The sequence below is a fragment of the Anomalospiza imberbis genome, chromosome 6, assembly GCF_031753505.1.
Source record: "Anomalospiza imberbis isolate Cuckoo-Finch-1a 21T00152 chromosome 6, ASM3175350v1, whole genome shotgun sequence".
Classification (NCBI taxonomy): Eukaryota; Metazoa; Chordata; class Aves; order Passeriformes; family Viduidae; genus Anomalospiza; species Anomalospiza imberbis.
In genome coordinates, this window is record NC_089686.1 from 34,147,656 (window position 1) to 34,173,399 (window position 25,744).

The 25,744-nt window shown below is 42.7% G+C and overlaps 1 protein-coding gene across 6 annotated transcripts in view; it reads left to right on the forward strand.

Annotated features, from left to right (window-relative positions):
- The window catches only part of SUSD6 (sushi domain containing 6), a 93,055-nt gene that overhangs the window by 60,654 nt on the left and 6,657 nt on the right, over positions 1–25,744 (forward strand). For 5 of the 6 annotated variants that reach the window (XM_068193253.1, XM_068193256.1, XM_068193254.1 and 2 more), the window contains 3 exons: positions 20,841–21,038; positions 23,964–24,102; positions 25,252–25,673. In XM_068193253.1, coding sequence (XP_068049354.1) covers positions 20,841–21,038; positions 23,964–24,102; positions 25,252–25,673 — 759 coding nt within the window. Of the gene's footprint in view, positions 1–12,943; positions 13,077–20,840; positions 21,039–23,963; positions 24,103–25,251; positions 25,674–25,744 lie in introns of those variants that run through there. The other variant, XM_068193257.1, reaches the window with a different exon arrangement.

Here is a 25,744-nt window from a genome sequence, read left to right on the forward strand (position 1 = left end):
GGAGAAAGTAGTTTTATTTCCCTTGCTCCCTGTTTGGATTAATGAATTTAATTACTTGGAAATAGCTAGTTGCAAACTTGTGGCTTTTTTCAAATGTACTTCTTACAAGACTGCAAATTTTAATAGACGAGGCAATTCAGTAAAAATAATTGAAGACATGAGACCTTAACCACTATATCCCTCATTGCAAGTGCTTTGTGTCAGATGTTGAGAACTGGATTAATTTGCCTCTGATGTATTGAGAGGGAGAAACCAGGGCAATATATGATGCAATTCTAAATGCAGGGAAGCAACTGAGATACTGATTTTCAAATAGATCCTTATAATAATAAAGTTGTTCTTTCTTTTGTTCCTGTCAGCAAAAAAATAGAGACAAATATGGAGAGGAAATGGCTATATGAAGTAATGGGATTCTGTGTAACAAGCAGCAAGAGTGCATGAGGTGGGAGAAGGGAGATGGGGCAGATTGCCAGGAAAGGGTCTTAGTACAATAATTAAAGCATGTGTCATAAATTTCTCACTTCTTGATGGTATAGTTTAGATTCCACTGAATTGTTTGTTCTTTTGTCAGCTTGAACAGGTCTTTATAAAGTGATATAGCAACTAAGCAAGTAAATAGCAAAGAAAAACAGTAGTGCATCTTCTTTAAATTAGGAAGATACCTGGTGGGATGGCTTTGATGTCAGGTACATTACCATCAAATGAAATTTTCCAAAGTGCTTGTGTCCCACTGGTAATCAGCTGGGAGAGGATGTCTCAAATCATGCAAACACTGCTGAAAATTTTGCTCAGTGTGTTTAACAATCTGAAAGAATGATTTGGTATTCTGCTGCTTAAATTTTTAGGCAGTACATTACTGAAGGAGAGCTGCAGAATTCCCATGACAACTAAGTAACATGAGATTACTCTAACAGAGCAACTAAGTAACATTTGGAAATCCATGAACAGACACTGAAGCTGGCTTTCTCCAAAGGTTGCTTGACCATAAGCAGACTGAGGAAGCATCTGAAAGAAGGCTTAAATCTATTTCCTTAAACAATTTGCAGTGATGGCAGTCTGTTCTGAGTTGTTTCAGGAAGGCAGTGTAGTACTGTATGCCTTTTCCTCTTGGTGTCTATGTATCCCCAGGCAATGCCATCTGCACCTATTGCAAAACCATCCTCTCAGCCACTGCAGCCCTGGAGATCTCCTTTACTGCAGTATGGCCCTGCCTGTGCAGGTATTTTGCACCTCTGGGCAGAAACTCGCTATGGTCTCGTTGCTCAAGAGGCTTGCCATGTTATGTTCCCATTGCCATGAACCTTGCTTTTGACCATTTTTACTGAGGAGAGCAAGTCACGTGTTATGTCCAAATTTTCTATCTGCAGCCACATGACCTCCTGTCAGAATAGACTGTTAGGGAAAAAACTACTTTTCTGGGAGCTTTTTGTGGAGTCTAGACTGGAAATCTGTTGCCAGTACATGTGCTAGACTGGGATTAGAAGTTTCCAAGCAGTGGTCTTTGGAACACATAACATTAGCCCATGTAGTTTTGCCTGCCACATGATGACAGCTTCTTACTTTTCAAACTGCTCTAATTGTGTTAAAAAAAAAGCTTTGAATGTTACTTTGCTTTTAAGTGCAAGCAATTTCTGTACTTGGCAGAGGTATGTGCCCTTGAATAAGAAAGTATGTGGTCACAAACTGCCTCTGTAACAGAGAAATGCTCTTGTTGGAGTGTGTTCTACACACTACCGCAGTAACTTTCATTGTGATGAGGAGTTTAAAAAGACCAGTAAGAGAGGACTTCAGAAAGCCCAGCTGTTAAGAGGAAAACACAGGTGCAGTTGGAGTCTAGGCCTGGCAGGGTAGTTGTTGAAGGGTAGTGTGGGATCAATGCCTTACCAGAGCAGCAGAAGAGATACTGTGATTTGGTTTCTGTTTACGCTGTGAGCTAAAGAGTGAATGTCAACTGTCTGGTTGTGTCTTCTCCCCTGAGAATGAGTGACAGTGGCAGCTTTGATGCGCAATAACTAGGTTGCTGTGATTTGTGTTTAGGGTTTTAAGTTTGGATGCTTGTGGGGGCAGGGCTATGAAAGTAGAACATGGCATTTGATATAAGCAGATACCTCTAGCCTACTTTCTGATAAAGCCATATAGACTGGGAGGAAAAATGGGGGAGAAAAAGGTCCAGTGTCCTAATCCATGACTTCTCCCAGTGCCTGGGAGACTTTTGCTTTCTTTGTCCTCAGACAAGATACCAAAAAAAGGCATTGAAAAGAAAAGTCAGTCTATCTTTTGAGGAACACTCTAGTTTTCCAGACATTAAATACTCTTTCTATTTTTTGGGAAATAATTTTGACTTCTGGTGGGAGTTCACACAGTAAAATGGTGTTTAGCCACAAAATAGCCTTTACACAATTGCAGCATTATGTAAAGAACTGAGAATCTGTTTTGAGGTTTGTTGCTGGGTGACTATGAGAGACTGAAAATATATATCTTGACAGTGCTAATTCTTGAACATGAATTTTAGAAATAGTGATTTGGAAATGCCTGGATCCTAGGTAAAAAGATCTTTGTAATCAGAGGTTTTGGAAAAGGCACTTCCTACACTGGTACTAATATATGCCTTGTGAGATTTTAGAAGGCTCTTGTGTGCGTGCAAGTGGTATTAGCTGGAGGATGTGTTGTCAAACTCCATTCAAGTGCTCCAATCAGTAAGTAGTGATTTGGGAGGACACAAGAATTCTTAAGTTTAGATGGGACCATTAAGTATTTCATTAATACCCTGATGAAAGATACAGATTGTTTATGAGGAAGTCCATTTGGGAAGTAGGTACTTTTAACACTTCTCCCTTCTTTCCCAAACTTGAATTACGTTCAACACAGGCTAAGGTGTCTCTTAAGAACATTGTCATCTGCTCTCCATGTCAGCTGCCAGGATGTAGCTGTTTTTGTGAGTAGCACCCTCAATACTAAGTGTGGCTAAAATAGCCTTTTCTAAGAAGTTAACAGAAAAGGCAGGGGTGGACAAGGGGCAGAATAAAGGATGGTGCTGCAGACTGTCTAGCATGATATGAGTGCTGTGAAATTGAGCACAACAGTTTTGGACAGTCTTTGACTATAATTGGCAAGAGGAAGAAAGTTCTGACAGTGTCTGTGGGATCTATCTGGTAAGAGAGAGTAATTCCTGTGTGCTGAGCAAATTGTATGGAGGTGGAGGAGGTTGGAAGAACAGAAAATTACCAGAAGTTTGAAAGAAGGGGCTTTGGCACTTTTGTATTGCCTTTTGTCCTGGTAGCTCCCTGCCACCTGCTGAACATGGTTCTGCAATGCCTGTTACCTTACTACTAAGACAGTGGGTTTTGTCTTGTTTCTTTCCCCTAATAATTTCAAATATCATTTTCCCCAGTCATATGAAGGAGATGGGGAAACAAATGAACAAACCCAGGAAAGGTCTGGGTAAAGGAGTTCTGTCTTTAGTATCAGAATGACTTTGTAATACCTGTTGCTGGTGTGTTAGGCTTCCTAGATGGTATGTGTTCCATGACCCCATGTGTTCAGCAAACTTGGCCCAACTGCTCAGGTTTGGGTTTGGAGCTCTCAGATTGCTCTATACATTGTTTCCCTGTGATACTTATTCTTCCTGATTAAATACATGTGCTGTTCTGTGAAATTTTCTATATTGGTATGAAAAAGAAATCAGTCACAGAACAGTAACTGATTGATTTAGAAAATGGACTCCTGTTTTTTCTCTGGAACTGTATTTTACGCTCAGGATGTTCATTTATCAGCATCAAATAACTTCCCTCCATGCTGTTTTTCCCACTAGTTCCCAGGCATGTTATTTAAGCATTCTCAAGGAGTCTGTATACACAGCTGGGAGAGTTCCCAAGTGTGTCTCTCTGGGGGGCAGCAGTTTTGCTATTTTTAGCACAATTTCTTCAAATCTTCCATTTCCTTTGTGTGAGAAACTTTTACTAATTGTAAAGAGGTTGAACCGTATAGTAAATGCATCTCAAATTTTCACGGGAAGCTTCCACTTCACTACCAAGAAACCTGTCAGCATTGTCTGGGCATTTTTGCTAAACCCTGTGATAGACTGAGCTACTCCGAGCAGCTGCAGGGACATTAGAGTGCAGCCTGACACAGACGTTCTGCAGCTCAGAAAGAGTTGTTGTAGGGACACCATCTGTGCACTGTTTATTTTCACTGTGTCTGGGATCTTCATTTTTGTCTGCTGGTGAACTTCACCTGGCCATAACTCTTGGTGGTTTATTGCCTCTCTACTGAATTACAGTCCAGAGATGTAATGAGAGAAATTCCACTGCTGCAGGGAGAAAGAAAAACTGCATTAACTAGTGAATATTGAAATGGGGAAGAAAGACTTCTTAGTTCAGGAATTGAATTAACATGGGAACTGTTCAGATGTAGACCTAGTGACTGAGAGTGGTCTGAAGTCAGTGGCCTGGCTTAAACCTCAGCTTCCTTTCTGGAAAGGTGCAGGGCTCCTGAAGGCCCTGTGCCTTGTCTGCCAGCCCTGTGTGGGTGGCTGGTGCCTCAGAACCAGCTGAGCCTGAATTGAGCCTTCTCCTTAGGGAGTCCTGTGCAGGAAGCGCTTTCTTCAGCTCCCTGGAAAAGTGACCGGGAAAATGTATGAGGACACATACATACAAATGTATGAGAGATCTTGTGTTGTTCTTGAAAATGTGAGATGATCTGCTTGTGAGCTGCATCCTCACAGAAGTGGGGCTTGCTGAGTCAGTGCCCAGGGCCTGGATGTGTCTGATGTCAGCACTGATTGGCAGAAGCCTGGTGAGGACTGGGAAGGTGTAAGGCAGGTTCAGCAACTGGTTCTGTAGAGAGAGCGAGCATAACCTCTGCCCTCCCCTCTTGTGGGTTGGGGTTTTTTTTTGCTCGGTTCAGGGAGTATTAGATGGGAGCACTGATACTGGGGAAGAGCTGGCATTTGGATACTTACTTCCTACCATGTATGTTCATGTGATGATGTGGGAGGCAGATCTGTGTCTAGCTGTGTGAGGGTGAGGACTCTCCAGGGTGTTCTCAGCATTCCTCTGAGCTCTGGCCTCAGCTCTGAGGAAGCTGGGAGTGCTCATGAATTTTTCTCTTTTGTGCTCAGCAGAGCGCTTCCTGTGGCAGGGCATGCTGCAACAGCTTCCTCTACTGCATTCTTCCCTTTTCATGCTTCCCATATTTCAGATGGGGAGCATCTGAAATAAGCTTTTCTTTTCTGTGTAAGAACTTGGAACTGCTTTGTTCTTGCATGATTTGGGAAAGATTATGTTGTTTTTAGCTGACAGGCTATAACTTCTCCCACTGTCTTGGTTGCTCTTGCTTACTGTTTCCCTTCCAAAGCCTGAGTTAGGTGGTGGTTGTGAAATATGTCTGCTAGATCAGTGTCTGTACATACATATGCTGTGTTGACCTAGGTAGTGGAACAGATTTTATGCTCTAGGGAATCATGAACCTATAAATAAATAAATCCTTTAAGTAATTATTTTGTGGGTTTTTTTGAGTAATCTGGTTTTCCCACCTCATCCTCTTTTTCAGAGGATCACAGAACTAAGCTATTATAATGACGTCTTGCAGCGTAAAATCAGCATTTCATTCTCATAGGTCTCTCTGTGATAAGATGGTTTTGCAGCTCTTGAAATCAAGTTTGAAATGTTGTCCTGTTGGATTTGACAATTTAGACAAAAAGGAACAAGTAGCAATGTAGTGGATACTATTATTATCTATTAACCTAGCAGATGTAATAATAACATTAAACATGGCTGAAACCTGCTAAAACTCTCCTCACAATTAAATGCATAAAAAAAAAAACCCAAATCCTACACCCAACCTAAATTAAAACAAAATCCACTTTGCAAACCCCAGCTAACCGCACTATCTCTTTTATGGAGCTAGATAGTTGAAATATGAGATAAAACTATTGTCTGATGTGAGGGAATGCTGAGAGCTGAGCAGGAATTTACTCATGCATGTTTGGTGGACGATAACTGTGATGAGGAGCAGTAAGATTTGAGATAGGAGGAGAAAAATCTGTAAGAACCTCAGGAGGGACTTTAAATATCTCCAATTTGATGCTGTAAATGCTGTGTGGAAAACAACAAACAAAATAGTCTCATGTTGTTTTGGTTCTTGTGGTAGTCAAGGAAACAGGGGTTGGAACAGCATCTGAAAATCAGCTGAATTGGCTGGAAGTAACTGGCCTGCAATAGTCTCTTCTTTTCAACAAGGTACTGTCCTAGACCTCAAGGTCTGGCTGGCAGGAAGTTGTAACAGTAGCTATCAGACAGCCTGTTGAAGTCAAGAATGATCCAGGTAAAATGCAGTCACTGAGGTGTGATTCTTGGTGCTTTATGGAACCAAAATTCAATTAAGCATTTTTGCACTGTTGTTATCCTGTTAAATGTACATTGCCCTGAGAAATACTGCTGGTTTAGCAAGAACTGCTCTGACAGGACTAATGATGCTGTATAGATAAGATATAGCTGAAGGAAGCCACTTGAGAATGCTGTGCAAATAAGTGCCTCAGAACAATAAATGAAACTTAATGAAATGTCACAAATAATATTAAAAAAAAAACAAACAAACAGCTGGCTTGCAAGAAGCAGAAGAAGAGAGGGTAGCATTGCAAGATCTAGTGGGAAGTTTCCCAGCCCATTGCAGGGGGTTTGGAACTCTGTGATCTTCAGGGTCCCTTTCGACCCAAACCTTCCTATGAAAAGCATCCTCACAATAAAGCATTAGGAGAATCTCGGGTTTTGTTTTGTGGCTTTAACTTGGCTTTTTAATTGTTACAGAACAAAGAACCTCTCTAGGTTGCCAGGGAATATAAACAAGAAGCAAAGAATATGTACAGTCTTGTATTTCTTATTGCTCAAAAGCAGTGAATTGCAGAGAAACAGGATTGAAGTTTAGTAGTCCTTAAGGAGACCTGATTTATTTCCTAAAGATTTTGTTTTTGAAAATGGTTACACTATACGGTTTGGGGTTGTATGTTTTATAATTTTTTATGTCAAATGGACAGAATGGCATTTCATCTTTTCCTACATTTTTATCAGGCATCAAGGGCTTACAAATAAGTTCTATCTTGGCAGTTGCTACTTCTGACTTTTTTTTTTATTACTACATGCATTTTCAGCTGGATATTTTGCCATGCCTGTGCTTTGATTCTAGTGGCTATAGTGAAAGTGTCAAAGGACAAGTAGTATTTCAAAGGGTGACAACTCCTTTTACACATCTTATCTGAACACTTTTCTTGCCAGCTGTGGAAGGAGCTTGTTTTTTGAACAGTTTCCCAATTCTGGCTTGTTTCAGTTCAGCTGTGTTTACCCTGTGAGTGTTTGGGATGAGAAGCTACAAAGAAAGGAAGAATTTACATTAGCTGCTAGGAATGCTTTTGACAGTTGCTATTTCATATCCATTGATTTGCATAGAGCTGTTGGTAGGGACTGGGAAAATGGACATGAAAAAACAAACACGTTGAAATAAGTACATCTGTATAGCAAGACAGTCTTCTCAAAGAAGGTGGCTGATAATCTGAATTTTCTATGCACTGCATTTGTATGCATAATACTAAGTTGCTATTTTCTTTCCATGTACCATTTGATCCCCAGCAGACTCTGAGTTGGTGGAATGTGTGGGACTTTGCCTATTCTGCCAGAGCTGATCATGTCTTCTGTGACTGCTAAATCAAAGTAGCAGCAGCATCCCACCAGACCTTGATGCCTCTTGCTAGTCATGCTCCAGTCACAAAGCAAGCTCACTGGTAGCTTCACTGGATTTCCTCCCTTCTTGCCAAAAAATACTCTTTAATTATTTGTATTGCCAATAAATAGAGATTACTTACTGAGTGGGTGTTAAGTTTCAGTGCAGGTTATACGGGGTCTGCCATCACCTTTCCTACTATCGCCTCCCTAGCTCTTAAAGTGCCCTGGCACTGTTCAAGCCTTCAGCAATCTAGAGAGGTGTGTCACAGCTAGCTCGTCTCAGTAGAAGAAACTTCTTACTTTTCTTTGAAGATGAGTTCTTCGGCTTCACTCTATCTTAGAGCTTTTGAATTGTTAGAGTTTGGATTGAGTCTGTATCAGCTGTCCATTCAAGAAAGTGAAGCTCAGACTGACTGAATTTGCATAAGTGGGAGTCTGTAGGACTGGGGTGTCTGGGAAAGGTATGTTTGCCATGTGCAGTACTTCTGTTATTGTGCAGTCTGACATGCCTCCCACTTAGAAAACAAGGATGACTTGAGGAGTGTTCAGGTGGGTCTGGGGTTTTTCTTTTTTCTGTCGTGCTGGACTCTGTAGAGAAGTTGCTTGTGATGCTGAGCTTCTCTAAAGCTGCTAGGAAAGATGACTTAATACTCACAGCTAAACTAACCACATCTAGACTGAAAATATGACTGTGCTCAAGAGAGGCTTTCCAGTGAGACAAGGATAATAAGTCTTTGCAGTTCTGCTCAGTCAGTAGTAAATGATCTGAGTGCTGGTTTTGACAAGTCCCGTGATACAGATGAGTCATTCTTAAAGGATAAACAGATCTGCCCAGATATTGGATTCTGTTATGTTCAGTGGTCCTGAGCAGAGCCAAAAGCCAGAAGAGAAATAGCATGGCAGAATGAAAAAGTACTTTCCTGTGTGTGTTGGTGTATCAGATTGGAGTTTCAGGATCACTGTCCTTACCCACCTTTCCCAGCAAATCTGTCAGTAGATGAATTTTAAAGGAAAATTTCAGTAACCCAGGGCTCTGAGCTTCCCAGTTTGATTTCCACACAGATGAAGGTGGAACAACATTTAGTGCACAGCGCTCTCCTGTGCACAAGCCATTACTAGATCAGCCTTAGCCAAACTTCCAAATCAGTGCATTTTGGATAGGCTGAGTCAGAGGCAACAGCTGCTGCTGCTGAAAGGATGAGAAATGAATCATTTGCAAAAGGTTCATTAGTGAATGAAGGAGGCCTACCAGGGCAGAGCTTTGAAGTGACTTGGCTAGTGTATCTAAACTCAAAAATTATTACTTCAAAGATTCCCCTTGTGAGGAATCCCAGAGATTCTCTTCCCAGTGTCCCCTTGGACTTCAGGACTGCCTCATGAGCAGACTTATGACTGTGCGTTGATCTTTGTCAACTGTCAGAGTAACCCGTAACAGAAGTGGGATTAGGAGGTGGGCATGAACTGGCCTCTAGGGTAAGGGGAAGCCAGTTGTTCTGGTGGTTGATGGTGTCTGCCTGAGTTTCACCTGATGGTGGACAGGGAGCAATGGACTCTTACTGCTGTTGGTGTTGCCATGTGTCTTCCTGAGCTTGAGTGGCCATGCTGGAGTCTTCAACAGGGACATATTTTGGGAAACTCTCATAGCAAGAACTTCTAAGGCCTTATTGGGAAGAGGAACCTGATGCTGTACTAGGCTGATGTTTCAGGAGTGGAAGTTTTGTAGCCATATGGAAATTTTTAGCAAGTTAAGTTTCCTGAGGCACTGCTAAATTGAAGGCCTTGTGCTAGTAGAGACAAGTTTTGCTCTGCTGTGTCTTTAGGGTATGTTTCCCTGGTGTGCTCACCTAGTGTCAATAGAGGGACTGTATTAATTTCAGTCAGGTCTTTACAGACCAGTAACCTGCGTCCTATCAAAACCTGGTGTGCTAAATCAGCGTGCATATCATGTTATGCTGAAGAGCATAGTTCTGTTTTTTCCTATACTGTCTCATTGTTCTTACTGAAGCGTGAGATGTTTTTCATTACGCCAGAGCCCCATAGTGTGTGTCAGGCTTTTATCCTAAAAAAAATCCACCTTAGGGTATTACTGTATACAAACTGAAAACCCATTTAGGAACAGCCAAGGAAACAGTGGGGTATATGTGCAGATTACTCCTGACCTGAGACGAGTTTTTAGCTTTGTAAGTTTTGAGAAATAGGTAAGCAGGGACAAGATGACAAAACAAAGCTGTATGAAGTAAGTTCCTGCACAGACGTCTGTTTCTTTTTTGTAAGACCATCAAATTATTTTGACAATTCTTATTATTTTTAAATAATCTCCTCTTTGTTGCAATATAAAATAAAATCTAGAACTGGAAGAGCCCACTCTTATGAGCCCACAGGGCTACTGACTTTTGGGTTCAAAAGCAGAATCTGGACCCTTTTGATTATACAAAGTGTTGTTACAGCACTTGCTTAATTTCCTTCTTGGAACATGTGAAAATAATTGTAGGATAGTTGGAAGAAGGCACAGGGAGGCTGGCAGCAGCCTTAGAAAACAAAAGCAAATGAAATGTGGCCACTTGGAAAGCTACACTGTGCCCATGCACCCATGAGCATGTTTCTGTATTAAATGGCTTTTTTGCAGCCACTGTACTGCTGATTCCAACTGCAGCCCAGATGCAAATTGTTTATGCTGTCCTGGCAGTATGGGATGTTGTAAAGTACTGGTCAGCTGCCCTTCGTCTTTATGGGACATAAGTAAGCTTCATGAGCTTCCACACACATCACCAATAACTTTTATTTATTTGTGTGTCTGTGTGCAGCGTTAAGATTACTGTATCAGAAGATTTTAAAAGCACTTCTGCAGTTGTTCCCGGTTTACTTCCTCCTCCTTATTAATGTTTCCGGAATTAATTTATCATCCTGGCTTTGTTTAGAAGCACCAGGTTTTTGTCTTATGATTTGGTGTTATCCTGATGTCCAGAATGCCTGGCATGGATGAGAGCCCTGCTGCAGCCAGCCCTGCAAACATAACACAGAAAAACTGAAAGTTTTTCAGAAAGTCTGAAAAACTTGGCAGTGTTAGTCTCAGAGCCTGTCAGGCTGACTCACTCAGGAATGTATCTGAGGGGACCACATTACAGGTGGGCTTAATACAGGGAAAATAATAGAGTTGTCACAGTGAGTAGCACTCTTCTTGGGAGGCAGATGTGCTGCTGGAGTGCAGTTGTGTTTAATTGCTGCTTTCCATTGCAGAAATCTTCCTTTCACAGATGCGGTTTTTGTTAGACCTGGAATTTGCATCTTGGTTTTCCAACTGCCTAGCATACAGCAAAGTCTGTCCTGTTTTGAAGGGGGAAAGGAACATAAAAGGTACAACATTTAGTTTTCTGCCAAAATACCAGTGACACTGGGAGTTCTTTAACTGAAGCAAGGCTTTCTGAGGGGCAGAGAGAAGTATGTTTTATATCCAGACAATCTGTAGTACTGTAGAAGCAGCAGTGGCAGCTTCATATAGCCAAAACATTTTGACTCTTGTACAACATAAATATAATTTGCATTTTACAGTAAGCTTTGATGCTAATGGTTTTCTTTTTAGGAGATAGATAAACTACTAGGGTTAAAAAAAAAAATCATATTTCTAATAGAAAGACAGACAAGACCCATAATTAATGTTGCACTAGCAGGCTTCCTCTGTGGCTGGCTAATCACAGCTGAGTGTTAATAAGCCTAGATTTTTAAAAAATACTGTTGTAACATGTTAATTAAGATAATTCGTCTCCATGTGTCTCTTGAGTTACCAGATGGCAACTGCATTGGTGGAAGGCTGCAATTAGAGTCTTTTCTTTCTTGCTTTTTCTTCCCCTGCCCTAAGGGGGAAAAAAATAAAGAAGGAAAAAGAAAAAAAATGCAGCTTAACTGTGTATGGGATGGCTGTGAGGGGTGCCTGTTACTGTGCACATTTTAAATGCTTGTGTCTAATTATATAAATGCACAGCTATATGATTATATATACAAATATCTTTGCTTTGGTTCTTCTCATTTACCCACATTATTACATTAAAAAAAATAAGCCTCCTCATCAGAATATGCCCTTGCTGGGGAAACTGTAATTTCCCTGTGAAGACTCCAGTCCTGCTCAGTCTGGTCTTCTGTGACTTCAGAATAAGCAGCATCTGGAGCCAGTAAAGACAGCGAGCTTATTTTTCAGTGGACTTCGGCCCCTGCTTAATACACAGAACCCAAAAGAGGGTTATGTTTTGCAGTGTGTTTTTAGAAAGGCTTAAAATGTTTTAGGGGCAGGGTCAGTGAGAAGTGTGTGCACGCACAATGGAGGCCTTTTATTGACTTCTGCCTCCTGTAAGTTAAATATAAAGAGGTCCTTTAGCCTCAGCTGTTGTGACTAGGCCTCAGCAGCAGCTGCTGTATCGGGTTTGCCCCTTTGGGAAATGACCCATCTGCTCATGTGCTAGAGAAAGCCAGAGTGCTGAAAAGGAGAACATTCAAAATCTGTTCTCCTGCTTCCAATCCCCATCTTGTCCCCAGAAATTACAGACCAGTGGAAAACCTGGGCATCTGGCAATCTGTGTTTTACGGAGTGAATCCTGTCTGGCTAGAAACACACCAAGTTGTCAACTGTTGCCAGCTGGCAGAGGATGGCTTCAGTCTGGGTCCCTTTTCACATGTTCTATCTGCAGCTACTGTGTATAATTAAAACACACAGGTTAGTACACTGGTGGACAGTAAACCAAAAAACCCCACTAATACCTCAAGCTACTTGAAAGGGGAGCAAAGTATGCTTCCCCTCCACCAGGAGAGACCGTCTTGTCCTCTAGGGAGAAGGCTTTCTAATGACTGCAGCACACATTTGTGTTGGAATTTCATTGTGCGGGCTAAAAAAATGCTCAGAGGATGCTGGAAGAGGATAAAATCTCAAATATTATTCCCAGATCTGGTCATTGTGCTTCTTGGAGCCAGCCTGCCAAGAAAAATCCCGGTGTAAAGTATGTGGCTCTTTGTGTTCAGCACAAACCTGCTGTTACAAGCAGTGACGTTTGTCCCTGAAATACTTGATGAGCAATTTCCTAGCCTAATATTAATCCAGGCTCTCTGCCTGGGAAGGACAATGCAGGAACAGAGGGTGCATAGTGGGAAGCTGCTGTGCTGAAAGCTTTTGATTGCATCCATCCAGACAAGCATGGTTAGTTGGAAACCTGAAGGCATTTAGCATTCAGAAATGGAACTGGCACTCTTGTTGGAAAATGTGGGTGGGGGTGACTGCTTTTCTATCTACCACTAAAGCACATCCCCTTGTTAGTGCTTTCTCAACAGGAAGGTGTGGGTGGGGAGTGGCAGTGCTGTTGATCAAAGCTTATCAAGGTGCTTTTTCTCTCCAGACCAACTGCCTAGGAAGTGTTTCTTTCTTTAGCAAAAGATGGTGTTTAGTTGACATAGCTAGTCTAAAAGGGGTATGAAATTGTAACAGACTTGCTTCTTATTAAAACTGAAGAGCTGCTGAGGGAGGGGCTGCCAAAAGTGGCTTCTGCTGGTTATATGCTGGTTTGTGTGTGCAAGGGAGGAGAGGAAAAAACAAGGATATTACCTCTCAGGATTTCACACTGAAAGCAAAGCTGGCTAGTCATCTTCCTCCATCATCCCCCTCTCTGCAGAAGGCTCCTGGAGCCAAACACCAGTCCTGTCCCAGGCAGAAGGAAATCTTCTGTGACTGAAGGCCCTGGTTTAAGAAGAAAAATTCCTTACTGAAAAGAAGCTTGTGGAACATTTTTGTTCTTCAGTCAGCCTGTTTTCCCCTGTTCCCCCAGAGAATGACACAGCAGGAGATTTGGGTTAGAAGGACATGATAAGTGGCTGTATGTTCTTTGAATAAAATAGGTGTCTATATATATATTTTTTAATCTTTTTTCTTCTCAAGGCAGGAAACCACCTTTAGCCTAGACTCTGCAGAGCAGAGGGGATAAAGCAGCTAACTTGGACAGTGAATTTCTTGTCCAGTAGTTCCAAAGGGCTTATAAAATAAGTGCTTGTTGTTGAAAATGGCACATATGCCAGTTGCATGTGTGCCTTTAGTTTTGGTGCTACTTTTCATGTTTTTTTTTCTCTCAGTAGGTGCATAGTGGGGTTTGAGTTCACCATAAGCTAGGTAAGGATCTGTCCTACCACAGCAAATGTGGCAGTGTTTGAGACCATGTGTTCCCTGAGAGGAAAAGTTACACTGAAAAACGAGAAAAACCCCCAGACCCCAACAAACACACCAAAACAAAACCAAAGAAGACCCAAACCAAACAAATTTAAATAAAGTTACTTGCAGTGTGTTCTGTTAGCTGTAGCCAGAACTGAAACTCTGAAAGGAGAGAAAAAAGTGTCCCTTCTCTCAGCAAATATGGCCAGAGTTCTTGTTAGGAAGCAGCTGAATGCATTTGCTGTGGCCAAACCAATGTTCAATGTCACCCCTGAGTGCGAGCCGTGGGCAGCACACCGCTAGAATTGCCAGACCCTATAGAAGCTGAAGTGAGCATTCTTGCTGCTCCCTGGCTTGCACTTCTAGCCTGCTGACTGCATCAGGCTTTCACGTTTTTATTGTGAAAAAGCATGGTGTAAAAAAAAAAAAAAGATGAAGCCCTGTGTATTTGCATGCAAATAGCAATTGATAAAAACCCCGGTATTACTGCAAGCCCGGTCAGGGCACTAACTAGAAGAGAACTGTGAATCTGGCTCAGTTGTTTTCAGAGCATGGTGTTAAACCTGAACCTCAAGTCTGAGATGCTGAAAATGCACAGCCTTTGCAGAAGGCTTCAGATGGAATTCGTATTTCAGACCAGCCATTTAGCTGTGGCAAGACCCAGATTGAAGGTGGGAGTAGAGAGGGAGGCTTACTCCCGTAGATTTTGGGGCTGTTTGGAAGGTCCTTGCCAGCAATTAGTAATAGTTTTTGCAGTTCCCTCACCTATACTGAGGTGATGCACACACAAATTATCCAAGTTGAAAACTGAAGTCTCTGTAGCAGGGACAAGTAAGTGGAAGATGGGGATATCTTGTGTTTATTTTGGGTGCTTTTCTAGATATGCTGTTTTTAAAGCTGGTGGCAAGTCTGTCTGAAAGAATAAGGGTGACAGTGTTTTGGAGAACTGGAGACTTGGACAGAGTTCTCCTGGCTATTGTGGAATGTGCTGAAGCACAACTTGTAAGGGAGTGAACAGGAAATGACTGTAACCAGGAGGAAACCTTCCTATGTGACAGGAGAAACGAGAAGAGACAAAAAGGTGGCAGGCCTTGAGACAAGCCAATGTTTTCTGAGCTATTCCACAGAAATCCTACTGTAGGGAAATCAAAGTAGTACAAGAAAGTTCGCATCAGGCTTCAGGAGAAACAGCATGAAAGAAATGGCATGGCCTCTAGCACTGGGGCCATTTAATTGAGTGTTAAATTGTATTCTGCTTCACAGAGATGTTGGCTCACCAGGTAAGACCTGCTGACGTGAGACATCATTACAAGTTTAACCAGACTAGCCAGGGGAATATTTATCTTGATTAGGAAGTTGGTTTTTGCTTGTAGGAAGTTAGTTTTTGTTTGTAGGATGTTTTTCTTCTGTAAGTCTTGATAGTATCTGTTAAATGGAGTAAATGTTGTAGATGAAGAAAGAGAAGTACTGAGCTTAGCATCTTCCATTTCTAGTTTCCATATCACACAAAAATTGTGGTATGTCTAAAAGGCCAGGAGGTGTTAACAGTACCCAAGCAGGGCACATGCTCAGGGCATCCAGCAGATGTGTGTAAGCACGAATGGCTTCCAAAGTGCTTCAGCATAGACCTATAAGGCTCCTCGGCCACTGCTCTGAGGACAGTCAAACCTGCTGGAGCACTTGTATAGTCAGTGAGGCATTTACCTGAGGCTGCCTCCAGCTTCCTCTTGAAGTTGCCAGGATTTGGGCCTGAGTCACGTAAAGAGCAACTTTATTTTGTCAAAACTGTTCCTGTCCTAGTTTTAGTGACCTTTGTGCCTTGCTGTGGAGAAGAACAACTATTACTGGATGTTCAGTGTGAAACATGCTATCGTTAAGCAATGCTATGCACAATTAGATCATTATTAGAAGGGGTTTTTTGTTTGCTTGCTTCTTTTATTGGTTGGTTGGGGGGTTTTTTTGTTTAGTTGTTTGTTTGGATTTTGTTCTTTTTCTTCTCATAAGAATGCATTTTTTTAAGGAGGATTGGGTTTTCATCTTTGTATAGTCAGACTGCCCAGTAAAACAGGTTAGTGACTGAAAAAGTTCAAGTGCTTGGTGCAGAAAAGAGGGGTGTAAGATCCCTAGTAGAGTCCATGAATCTTACTGACTGAAAAAAATAAAGAGACAGTGCCAAGCAAATTAGACTGTAGAGAGGTCTTAGATTTCTGTGTGGTGTTGTGCCTGGGCAAAGAAGGTTAATACAGGGGAGCTTTTATAATTCTGTGACAATTATCCAGTCAGACTGAAGTATGATTTAATCTTTCTTTGTATGTGTGAGTGGAGTATATTGTTCTTCGTCCTTGCCACAACAGGCTCATCCTGCTTGAGCTTTGTAAATCTTCTGCTTATCTGTGAATTTCACTCTCAGTGATCAAAGCTTAACTCTGCTTCTGTGGTTTATGTTCTGAGCACTTAAATCCCTCACTTTTGTGTCAGCATACAACAGACCATATGCTTCCATCTCTGGCATTATATATGACCGTGGCTCGGGTTTGTGTCTTTGTTACATTATGCTGGAAATGCTTTTAGTTCTGCATCAGGTTGGCATTCAGGACCACTGCTCAGCTTCAGCTCAGCCAGGACATGAAAGAACCATTTCATCCTTTGGTGATTAGATTAATCAATTTGGCCAACTGACATCTCTTACTGTCTGTAGAAGAAGCTGGATTCCAGCTCCTCACAGCTGTCTGTGAAGGTACAAAGTGATGTTGCTGTTACTGCAACAAAAAAGAGGTTCCTTAGTGTTGTGGTGGTTATTGTCAAGCTGGTAACAGCTATTCAAAGAACGTCAGAGCAGTTAACCCTACCTGAAGGAGGACAGTATTTTTTCATATGACCAAAACCAAAAAATATGGTGCTTATAGGTGATTTGGTGGGACACTGGGTGGAGGTACATTCTGAGTCAATGTTTTTTCATTTGCATATTAAAAAATGGTATATTAAATACTTATTGGTTTGGAATGGCATTTGCAGAAGCTCCAATGCATAACTTAATTTCTGCCTGTCAGTCTGGAAATGACAATTTCTTTACCTCTGAACGGAGTTCAATGATATTCTAAGTCTTTAGACTTCTATTTCCTTCCTGTTTTCCAGCAGTGTATGCTGGCAGAGAACCAGCTCTCTCAGGAGATGTCATAAGCTTCAGTACCTCCTACAAACTCTACTCTACTCCCAAACTCTACCTCCTACAAAGGCCCTACTCCCAAAAGGCCTTTGGGTTTGGGAGTATTTGCTCCCTTTGCACAAAGTGGAGAAATTCTTAAAGCCTGTTTCTGTGCATCCTGAAAGCTTGATGAATCGAGATCCTGGCAATAGTATTGCAAGCCTAGAATGTCAGTAACCCCCTAGGAAGTTGGTGACTTCTGTAACTTGGCTCTCTAACTCTTCCTTCCCCTGCATGAACATTTGTCTTAAGATGTCTCACAAACCCTGGGATACTTCCAAAAAATATGTGTTTCAGGGAGGGAGTTGATGAAATTCCTGCATATATCTTTCTGCTCCCAGTACTGAAGCATCCCAACAGCCGTGCTCCAGAGCGGCAATAAACAGTTCACACAGGCAGCCCCAGCCGCCTGCACCTTCTGGCCGCTAACCATAGCCAGGAGCGGGCTGCTCTGGGTGTGTGTTCCGGCAGCAGTTGGTACCCAGCTTCTTTCACCCTGAAGTGTCAGTGTTTATTCTGTGGACAGCAGTAAATGGGATGCTCTGCCTGGTTCTGTATTGCTGTGAACATACCAGTGCTGCAATCTTGGGGTGTAAACTTTGTTGCTGGAGACATAAAGGGCTGTGCAGAATCAAACTTGTACTTTTTCTTCTATTAGCCCCAGTTTAGACTGTACATATGGAGGAAGTTGAAGAAACTTATTACTGAGAGTGTGAAAGGTGAGGGCATTGAAAGCTTAGGAAACAGGTCGCTGCATTGTCTGTCCCAGGCATTCTGGATGCCTCTGTTATGCTGGACTGGGCCCTAGTTTGCAGAGGTGCTGCATTCTGTCAGAGATACCAGGGGGAGAGAGAGCTAATCCAGTAGGGAGCAGAGGTATTTGACTTTCTCAGTTTTTCAGGTACCACCATTTCGTCCTCTTACCCACCCAAGACTTGCCTTCTGCAATTTTCAGTGCCATCAACACTATCTAGTAGACCTCCCCAAAGCTGCAGGCTCTGAGAAGCTTTGTTCCCCTGAGGCAAAGGACAGTCCAGGATCAGCTCAATCATGTTGAGAGTGGAAGGTGTTGATGTTCTGGCTGCCTAATCCAGACCTTTTTTATCTGTTTCCCAGCACACAGGCTGTGTTCTTCCATCACAGTGAAGGTGACATTTTAAAATACTTGTGCACTCCTGGATACTTTGATGACAAATGAAGGTTGAGGGTAGAGGGAAGGGGAAGTGGCTAATTCTGCAACCCCTTCCTCTTGTCTGAATAGGACAAGTCAGACATAACTGCCTGAACACACTTACCAGCTGCTTCTCTCCTTTCCTGTCCAAATGGTCTGTGGAGGTGAAGAGGAACCCAGTTTGCAGTTGAATAGCTGTGCATTTCCTGAAGACCTTACCTGAGAAGAACAAATGAGGGCTCTGCAGTTGCCTCATGTGGTGGTGCTTCCAAGCCTTTGAGAGTGCTATTGCAATATGAATGAGTGCCTGTTTCTTGTTGGCTGGCTGATTTTTGTACATAACTGAGAAATCTCATCAGTGTAGGTGGCACTTTATTATAGAAGGGGAGCCAACAGTGAGCTGCTTCTGTCTGCAAAAGGGCTCCTAGTGCAGTGGGCAGGCTTACGCATGGGCACAGCTCAGGAGAAAAGGGAACCACGGGACTGAGCTCTTTGCTGCAGTCAGTGGAAAGATGCTGTGCATGACTTCCAAGCAATTCCAGGTACCTGCTGTGGTATAAAAAGGTGTAGGGAAGTTGTCCTGTCTGCTCTTGAGTTTTGGCAGCTGCTGTGGTGACACTGGCTTTTACCCACAGCTCTCCACCAGTGCCAGGAGAGGCACCTGTTAAACTGCTAAAAATATCTCCGGTGCTCAAATGGTTTTGCACTGTAGCAAAAAAAAAAAACAAAACCAAAACAATACAAAACAAAAAAACCTCTCCTGGACTGCAGATGAACCAGGGCATTTGTCTATGTGCTTGACTAGTTAGAAAATTATTGCAGAAACAAAAGTTGAAAAGCACAGAAGAGGTAACAGCTAAAACTTATGAGGCACAGGACAGTGGCTTCTCTGAAGCTTATTTAAGAATAAATCCTCAAGAACAAAGTCCTCTTGAAAAGCTGCTGCTTAGACCCCTGTTAACCTTTTCTGAAGAAGTAAATTGAATTGCAGTTATAAAGCTGGCAGAACTCATACCAGAGGATTTTTGGCTTCAGTCAGCACTTCATCTCAGGGTTTATTGGCATTTTACAAGCACTACCTGTGCTACATTCTCACACATGTTTAGGTTCAAGAGTTGTTTGCACTAAGACAATGTGGCAAATTTTTCCACAGTGAATGAATCTCAAGTTTTCTTTTTCTTCTTAAATCTTACTCAAAATGCAATTACTTGAACTTTGCCCAGCTGTTTGTTCCTGTTTGTCCCACAGTAAGTGGGTCACTTAAAGGGAGAACATGAGAGAATGTGTGCTCTGGGCTTTAAGGACAGGCCTGGGTCACCATGCTCTGATGGAACACTCTGGATGGGTTGACTGATTTTCTGTGCCCCAAAATGTCTCAAGAGGGATCTATGATGTATTTTCTTTTATGAAGTCTGGGAAGCTGATGTGAATTTTAAGGGAAAAATCTGGATTTCTCCATCTTTCAACCAGGCAGATACATGTTGTCAGGGGAAGTTATTGGTGCTGTTCTGAAGGGTCATTGTGACCTGTCAGAAGAGAGGAAGTTCTGAGCAAGACAAATATCCTGTTTTCAGTGCAGTTTCCTCAATTTTGGTTTGTTGTTTTTATTTGAATGCTATTGAAAATTCTGCAAGAAAAGTTCTGGCATGTGCCAGATACCACATGTGCCTATACCCACTAGTCAGGATAATGAAGGTGCAAAAAGGAATGTGAAGCACTTTTAACACTCTAGAGTTCATACAGGGGAACAGAGAGGTTTTTTAAGAAATGATTTGATAATACACTGAATTCCTTTTTAAAAGTAGACTAGAACATTTGGTCCCTAGGAGAAGTCCTCTTGAGATGATCAAGTCCAACCTTTGATGGAACACCACCATGTAACTAAACCATAAGCACTAAGTGCCATGTCCAGTTGTTTCTTGAACTCTTCCAGGAATGGTGACTTCACCATCCCATGTGCAGCCTTTTTCAACGCCTGACCACCCTTTCAGTGAAGAAGTTTGTCTTACTGCAACAAAGCTCTGTTGTCAATCTTGTTGATGGCATATCTATGTAAAATAGTCAAAATCTGTGTGCTTTTACAGGCTTCTAGGGTGCCTTATGACGGAGCAGGTCTTCACCTTACACTGTGTACCCATAGTACAGAGGGGTTTTTGCATTCCACTTCCCTTGGAATAGGTCTCATGCTCTTCCCCTGCCACACTAATGGGAAACCCTGGTTGTTAGGTTCACCCCAGTCTCTAGTGAAACAGCTGTGGGGAAAAGATAGCAGTAAGGATTTTCTGGGCCTCTCACATGCAGAATCTGTGTTGTGTCACTATTCAAAAATATCACCAGTTTGGTGCCTGCCAGTTGGACTGTACTACTGGGATAACAAACAGTATTTAACAATCACAGAAACTTTATCAGAGGTGTTCTCTGCCATTGTGTAACAGCCTTTCTTCTCAGTTTTAGTAGTTTCCTAATTTAGTGGGAGTTTGTAGGTGGAATTCTGCCTATGTTTCATATATACTGTGTAATAGGTGTCTTCCTCTAAGATGTCCTTCATGGTACTTTCTTTTTTACCAGATTGTCCCCAGCCACCACAACCTGAGAATGGAGGCTATAAATGCCACCCTAGCCCCTGCAACAACCCTCTGACTTCAGGCAGTGTCATAGAGTATCTCTGTGTTGAAGGCTACATGCTGAAAGGAGATTATAAATACTTGACATGCAAGAATGGAGAGTGGAACCCAGCCATGGAAGTCAGTTGCAGACTCAGCCCAGGTGAGTGCTCCCTGACTCTAAAATTGCCCTTGCATTGACTTTTCAGATTATCCTTAAGCACTTTGTGTGATGCTGAGGAAGTTCATATGGCTGTCTCTCATTGCTCCAGCAATTTCATAAACGCAGCTCACAATCATGACTCTTTCTTAAAAATGTCTCTTCAATAACAGCCCATCAGATGCAGACTTAGTCCCGAACACAAGGAGAAAAGCCATGGACAGGAGTATAAAGTAGGCAGCTTGTTACTTATGTGGAGCCTCTTATCTTGAGGCTCTCATCCCAGGAATGCTGGAAGCCCTAACAGTAGCATTTTCTATGCTGGGTTTGATAGTACATCTCCCTCAGTGAGGCTGTGTGTGTGTAGAGTCAATCTTCCTTGCAAACAGGTTAAGTAACTGTTGGTTTCCTGTGTCAAAAAGATTGATGGTGCTTCTTTTCACTGTACTGGCAGGAAAGGACATTGCTGACAAATGATTTCTGCTTCTCTCCAAATAGAAATGGACAGCTTTTGTTTTGTGTCTCTCCCAGCTGAACAGGAATTCCTCCATCAAAGCAGCAAAGTAAAAAGATTTGCAGGAAAATGTTCATCATACAGCTCTTAATTTGCCTACTACTCTTCTGTTTTTAACAGTGGGTATATTGGATAAAAGGAGAACTCTCCCCTCTTCTAGGTGGGCTTGTTGATAGAACTTTACTACTCAGTCATGCTGAGCCAGCAGGATGTACACTTTGGAATTAAGTCTCGTAATACATAAAGCAAAATGTGTCAGCTTAATTGGAAAGAAACAGAAAAAAAAGTACCTTGACCAAACTCTTTATGGAGCTCACTGCATCCCTGTGATCTGTTGAACGTCCTGTTCTGTCCCAAAGGCACTGTCTTTTCAGTGTCTCTGCCACTCCAATAGCCCCTTCCTATGATTTATAAGGAAGGATCTGGGAGTTTACCTGGCAGCAAATAGATCCTGAAGAGGTTTTTCATATTCAGCTTGAGCTTCCTTTCCACAGTGATCCCCCTTTCCCTTGCTGCACCCAGGCTGGAGAGCAAAGCTGTGCTACTGCACAGTGTTCCTTGAGTGGCATTCCTGCATGGTGGCACTTGGTCTAGCTGAAGGATTGTGTTGTGATGAGCAGAAATCCCTCACATTTCTTTAGCATCTTGAAGGGTCAGTGGCATTATCAAAAATACGGTGCCTCAAATGTCTGACCCAATGAAAAAGCCATTGCTTTCACAACACAAGCTTTGAATCAACTGTTCAGGGTCAGAGATAGCTGGCTCTTAACTAGTGGGTCTCCTTCAAAAGGCTCAAAGAAGGAGAAGGGGGTGTGAGACTCTAGAAAGGCAGTAGGTCTTAAAATTATTGGTAAGGATAAGATCCTACCTGCTCCGTAGAGGATAAAGTAAGTCCCTCGCAGTTATCACGTGCTTTGTGCAGCTCTGAGCCTGTCAGCCCCATAGCCCTTTGGCAGTTTATTGTTTGAGGTAGTGACATTTTTTTGGCATATGAGATGGTTAGTGCTACGGAGTGCACTCTGGATAGTGAGCAGTTTGACAGCATCATGTACTGATGCTGAAAATGGGGCATCTCTATTTGCCTTCCCTTGTTCCTGTTAGTGCCCTGAGAAATGCTGGAAGTTAAAATCCTTACTCAACCCTGTTTGCCGTAGGGAAAAATGTGCTAGTCACTGTTTTTGTTTTTGTTTTGTTTTGTTTTTCCTGGTAAGGGGTCAAGCTACTTCTAAAAAAATTCAAAGAAACAAGTTCAAAACAACTAAGCCAAGTAGGTTTGACCCCAAGAGATGATGCAAAAAATTGCAAACTAAGTTTCCATCTTAAATGCCTGTTTTGGGCATCGATTTCAGGCTGTAGGCTTAAAAATAATGATCTTCCAGCACTTTTTTTTTCCTGTTTACCTATTGCTCTTCCTCTCATCCCTCATTGCATGTGTCCTGAATTCCCTCTGTAATTTGTGCTCCTGAAGAATGTGTTGGATATAGAAAGAGGAACTGAGGAATTGTGTAAACCAAATGTGCAATTCACAGTAGTATTTGCTGATGGGTAGTTGAGGCTTTTTGGATCTCTACCAAAGACACAAATTAGGGACAGAAACAACACCTAGAGACAATTATTTCCTCTAGAGAGGTGAAAGGACTAGTGTAGCCTTCTAGGCATGGTATGCAGTGCTCAGCAATACCACCTCTAAGCCATTCTCTCTTCACTCCCAGTTTATACCTGCACAGGTCCTTTAAGAACCAAATTGGTTTCTGTGCAGTCACACGGCACAGCAGCAGAAGGGCAGGAAAGAGTAATGTGAACAGGGCACATGTATCCAACACTGAAAACTCAGCACCCAGAAAAAACATATGCCTTCCTTCTCTGTCCTCTGGCATATGTTTGTGTGAGAGAGAAACTTAATTTTTTCTGTGTCTTAATTGTAATAAGTGTATAATAATACCCAGCCAGTTGACTTCCACCCCTCTTTGCAAGGCTGTTACATTAGTTGAGAAAAAATGGTTTTTGGAACTTTTTCTGTTGTGTGGCCTAAAATATGCTGCTTCTTGTGCTAGACAATTATTGGCCTTGCTGGTGACATCATGACATTCTCCAGGTTTTGCTCAGGCAGATCTATATATAACATGACCCTTACACCATCTGTCAGTTCCCATGGCCTGCTTTTATTGCTCTTCTGTTTGCTCTGTGTTTTTCCAAAGGACCCTTGTATGTGCCTGTTTTATTTTGGGTTTCCCTTTGCAGCTGATGGAGAGGTGTCAGCCTGAGCTGCAAACTGAGATAGGTGTTGTGTCTTGTATGGGAAACTTGGGTTCCTTAGACACACACCCAGGAGTAAGTCCTGAGGAGCAGTGTGAATGCTTTTCCTTCTCTTTGGCAGTTACACATTTTGCCTTGTGTTTCCCTTGGTTTTGTAGAGAAGGACTCTCCTCCCACAATTGGAGTGCCCACACTGTCCATAGTAGCCTCCACCGCGAGCTCCGTTGCCCTGATTCTGCTCTTAGTTGTGCTGTTTGTTTTGCTGCAGCCAAAGCTGAAGTCGTTCCATCACAGCAGGTAAGTGTAGCTGGGGTTAGGAGGGGCTCAGAGGTACCCTGTTTCTTTGCAATAGAAACCCATTCAAGTAGTTGGGTTAGACCTTTGTTTTGGAGCAAATTAGCTCCTCGCTTCTCTGCTCCTCTCTTCATCACTTCAGGAACATCTCTGCCCCATTCTACTGACCCAGCGCTTTTCTGAAATGGAGGTCTGTGATGCCCACCTGCAGTCCCCATTCTTATGTGCCACCCAACAAGTGATTTCCTTATGCTGTTGCCTTGGCTTTGAACGGAAAAAGTTATGATACTTACTAGCCTGGCCATAGATCAATTTCCTGCCTCTTCTAGCCTTGGATAGCTTCTGAAGTCTGTGTCTGGGTGTACATATGTGCATCTTTCCCAGACTGCTTGAGGTCCTGTGGACCCAAAATTAAGCAGTACTACTCTTCAGATACATGTGCAAGTCTGCCATCCTTCTCTGCTGTGGGAGGAGAACCCTCCTGGCCTAGGTTTGTGGATGAGAGGAGGGACCCAGCCGTAGCACTGCTGCTTGCTAAGGCAGACACTCCAGCAGTGGGGAGGTTGAGAGGTAGGGCCCTGCAGCCTGCCCTCTTCTGAAAAGGCTCAAACTACTAGAAAAGAAAAATTTTCTCTCAGGTTTTATGAGGCCAGGTGATTCATGCTGTGCCAGAGGTGTCTTCCCCATCCTGCTAGAGGTTATCTGGCCGGCAGTAGAGGCAGCGGAACAGACAGTGCTGGGTGTTGTGGAATGTAGCAGTGCACCAGGCTGGCATCAACAGTGCTCTTTGCCAAAAGCACGGGGCTGAGTCATGACCTATGTCAAATTTAGCTGTGGAGGTAAGGGAGGGAGGGAGGCGGGAAAGCATTGTAACCTTTTCAGCTCTTGCTGCTAAATCCGTCGGGTGCTATGAATTACAGCCCCAGCTCATGTTTAATGGCAATTCACAGTAGGGCTTCAAGACTGTGCTTGCTTGACCTTGTTAAATTACCATTTGAATTTCTGTCCTCCCCTAAATGGTGAGAGTTAAGAGTTCTGCTATGGGAGGTTACTGGAGTTCTTGGTAAGATATATGTAGTAAAGTAAATACTCAACTTGATTTATTTTTTCTCCTCCCCCCTCTTTGTTCCTTTTTTTTTTTTTTTTTTTGAGGCGGGACCAAGGTGTGTCTGGAGATCAGGTCTCTATTATGGTGGATGGTGTCCAAGTGGCCTTGCCATCCTATGAAGAAGCAGTATATGGCAGCACAGGGAATTGCATTCCACCCTCGGACTCCCGAGTGCAGATCGTGCTCTCAGAGGGAGCTGGACAGAATGGACCCAGAGAGATGCAGCAGCCGGACCAAGGGGCTCACAACACCTTTGAAAGAGAAGATGAAGCCCCTGGACGTTCTGGACTGTGTGAAGCCAGTGGCTCTCAGCGCTCTGAAACTGTTCTTGTTCATCAGGCTGCTACCTCTTCCTGGGTAGCTGGCATGGCTAGCAGTAGACCTGTACACAAAGAGGTCCAGGATTCAGAAAGCAGTGACATACAGAGCCTTTTATCACTCACTTCCTCTGAGGAATACACAGATGGTAAGTGACTTGTGGAAGGAGCACTAAATGAGACCCTTTTAAGAGTAGGTTCTGCAGTTGACTATCTAGGG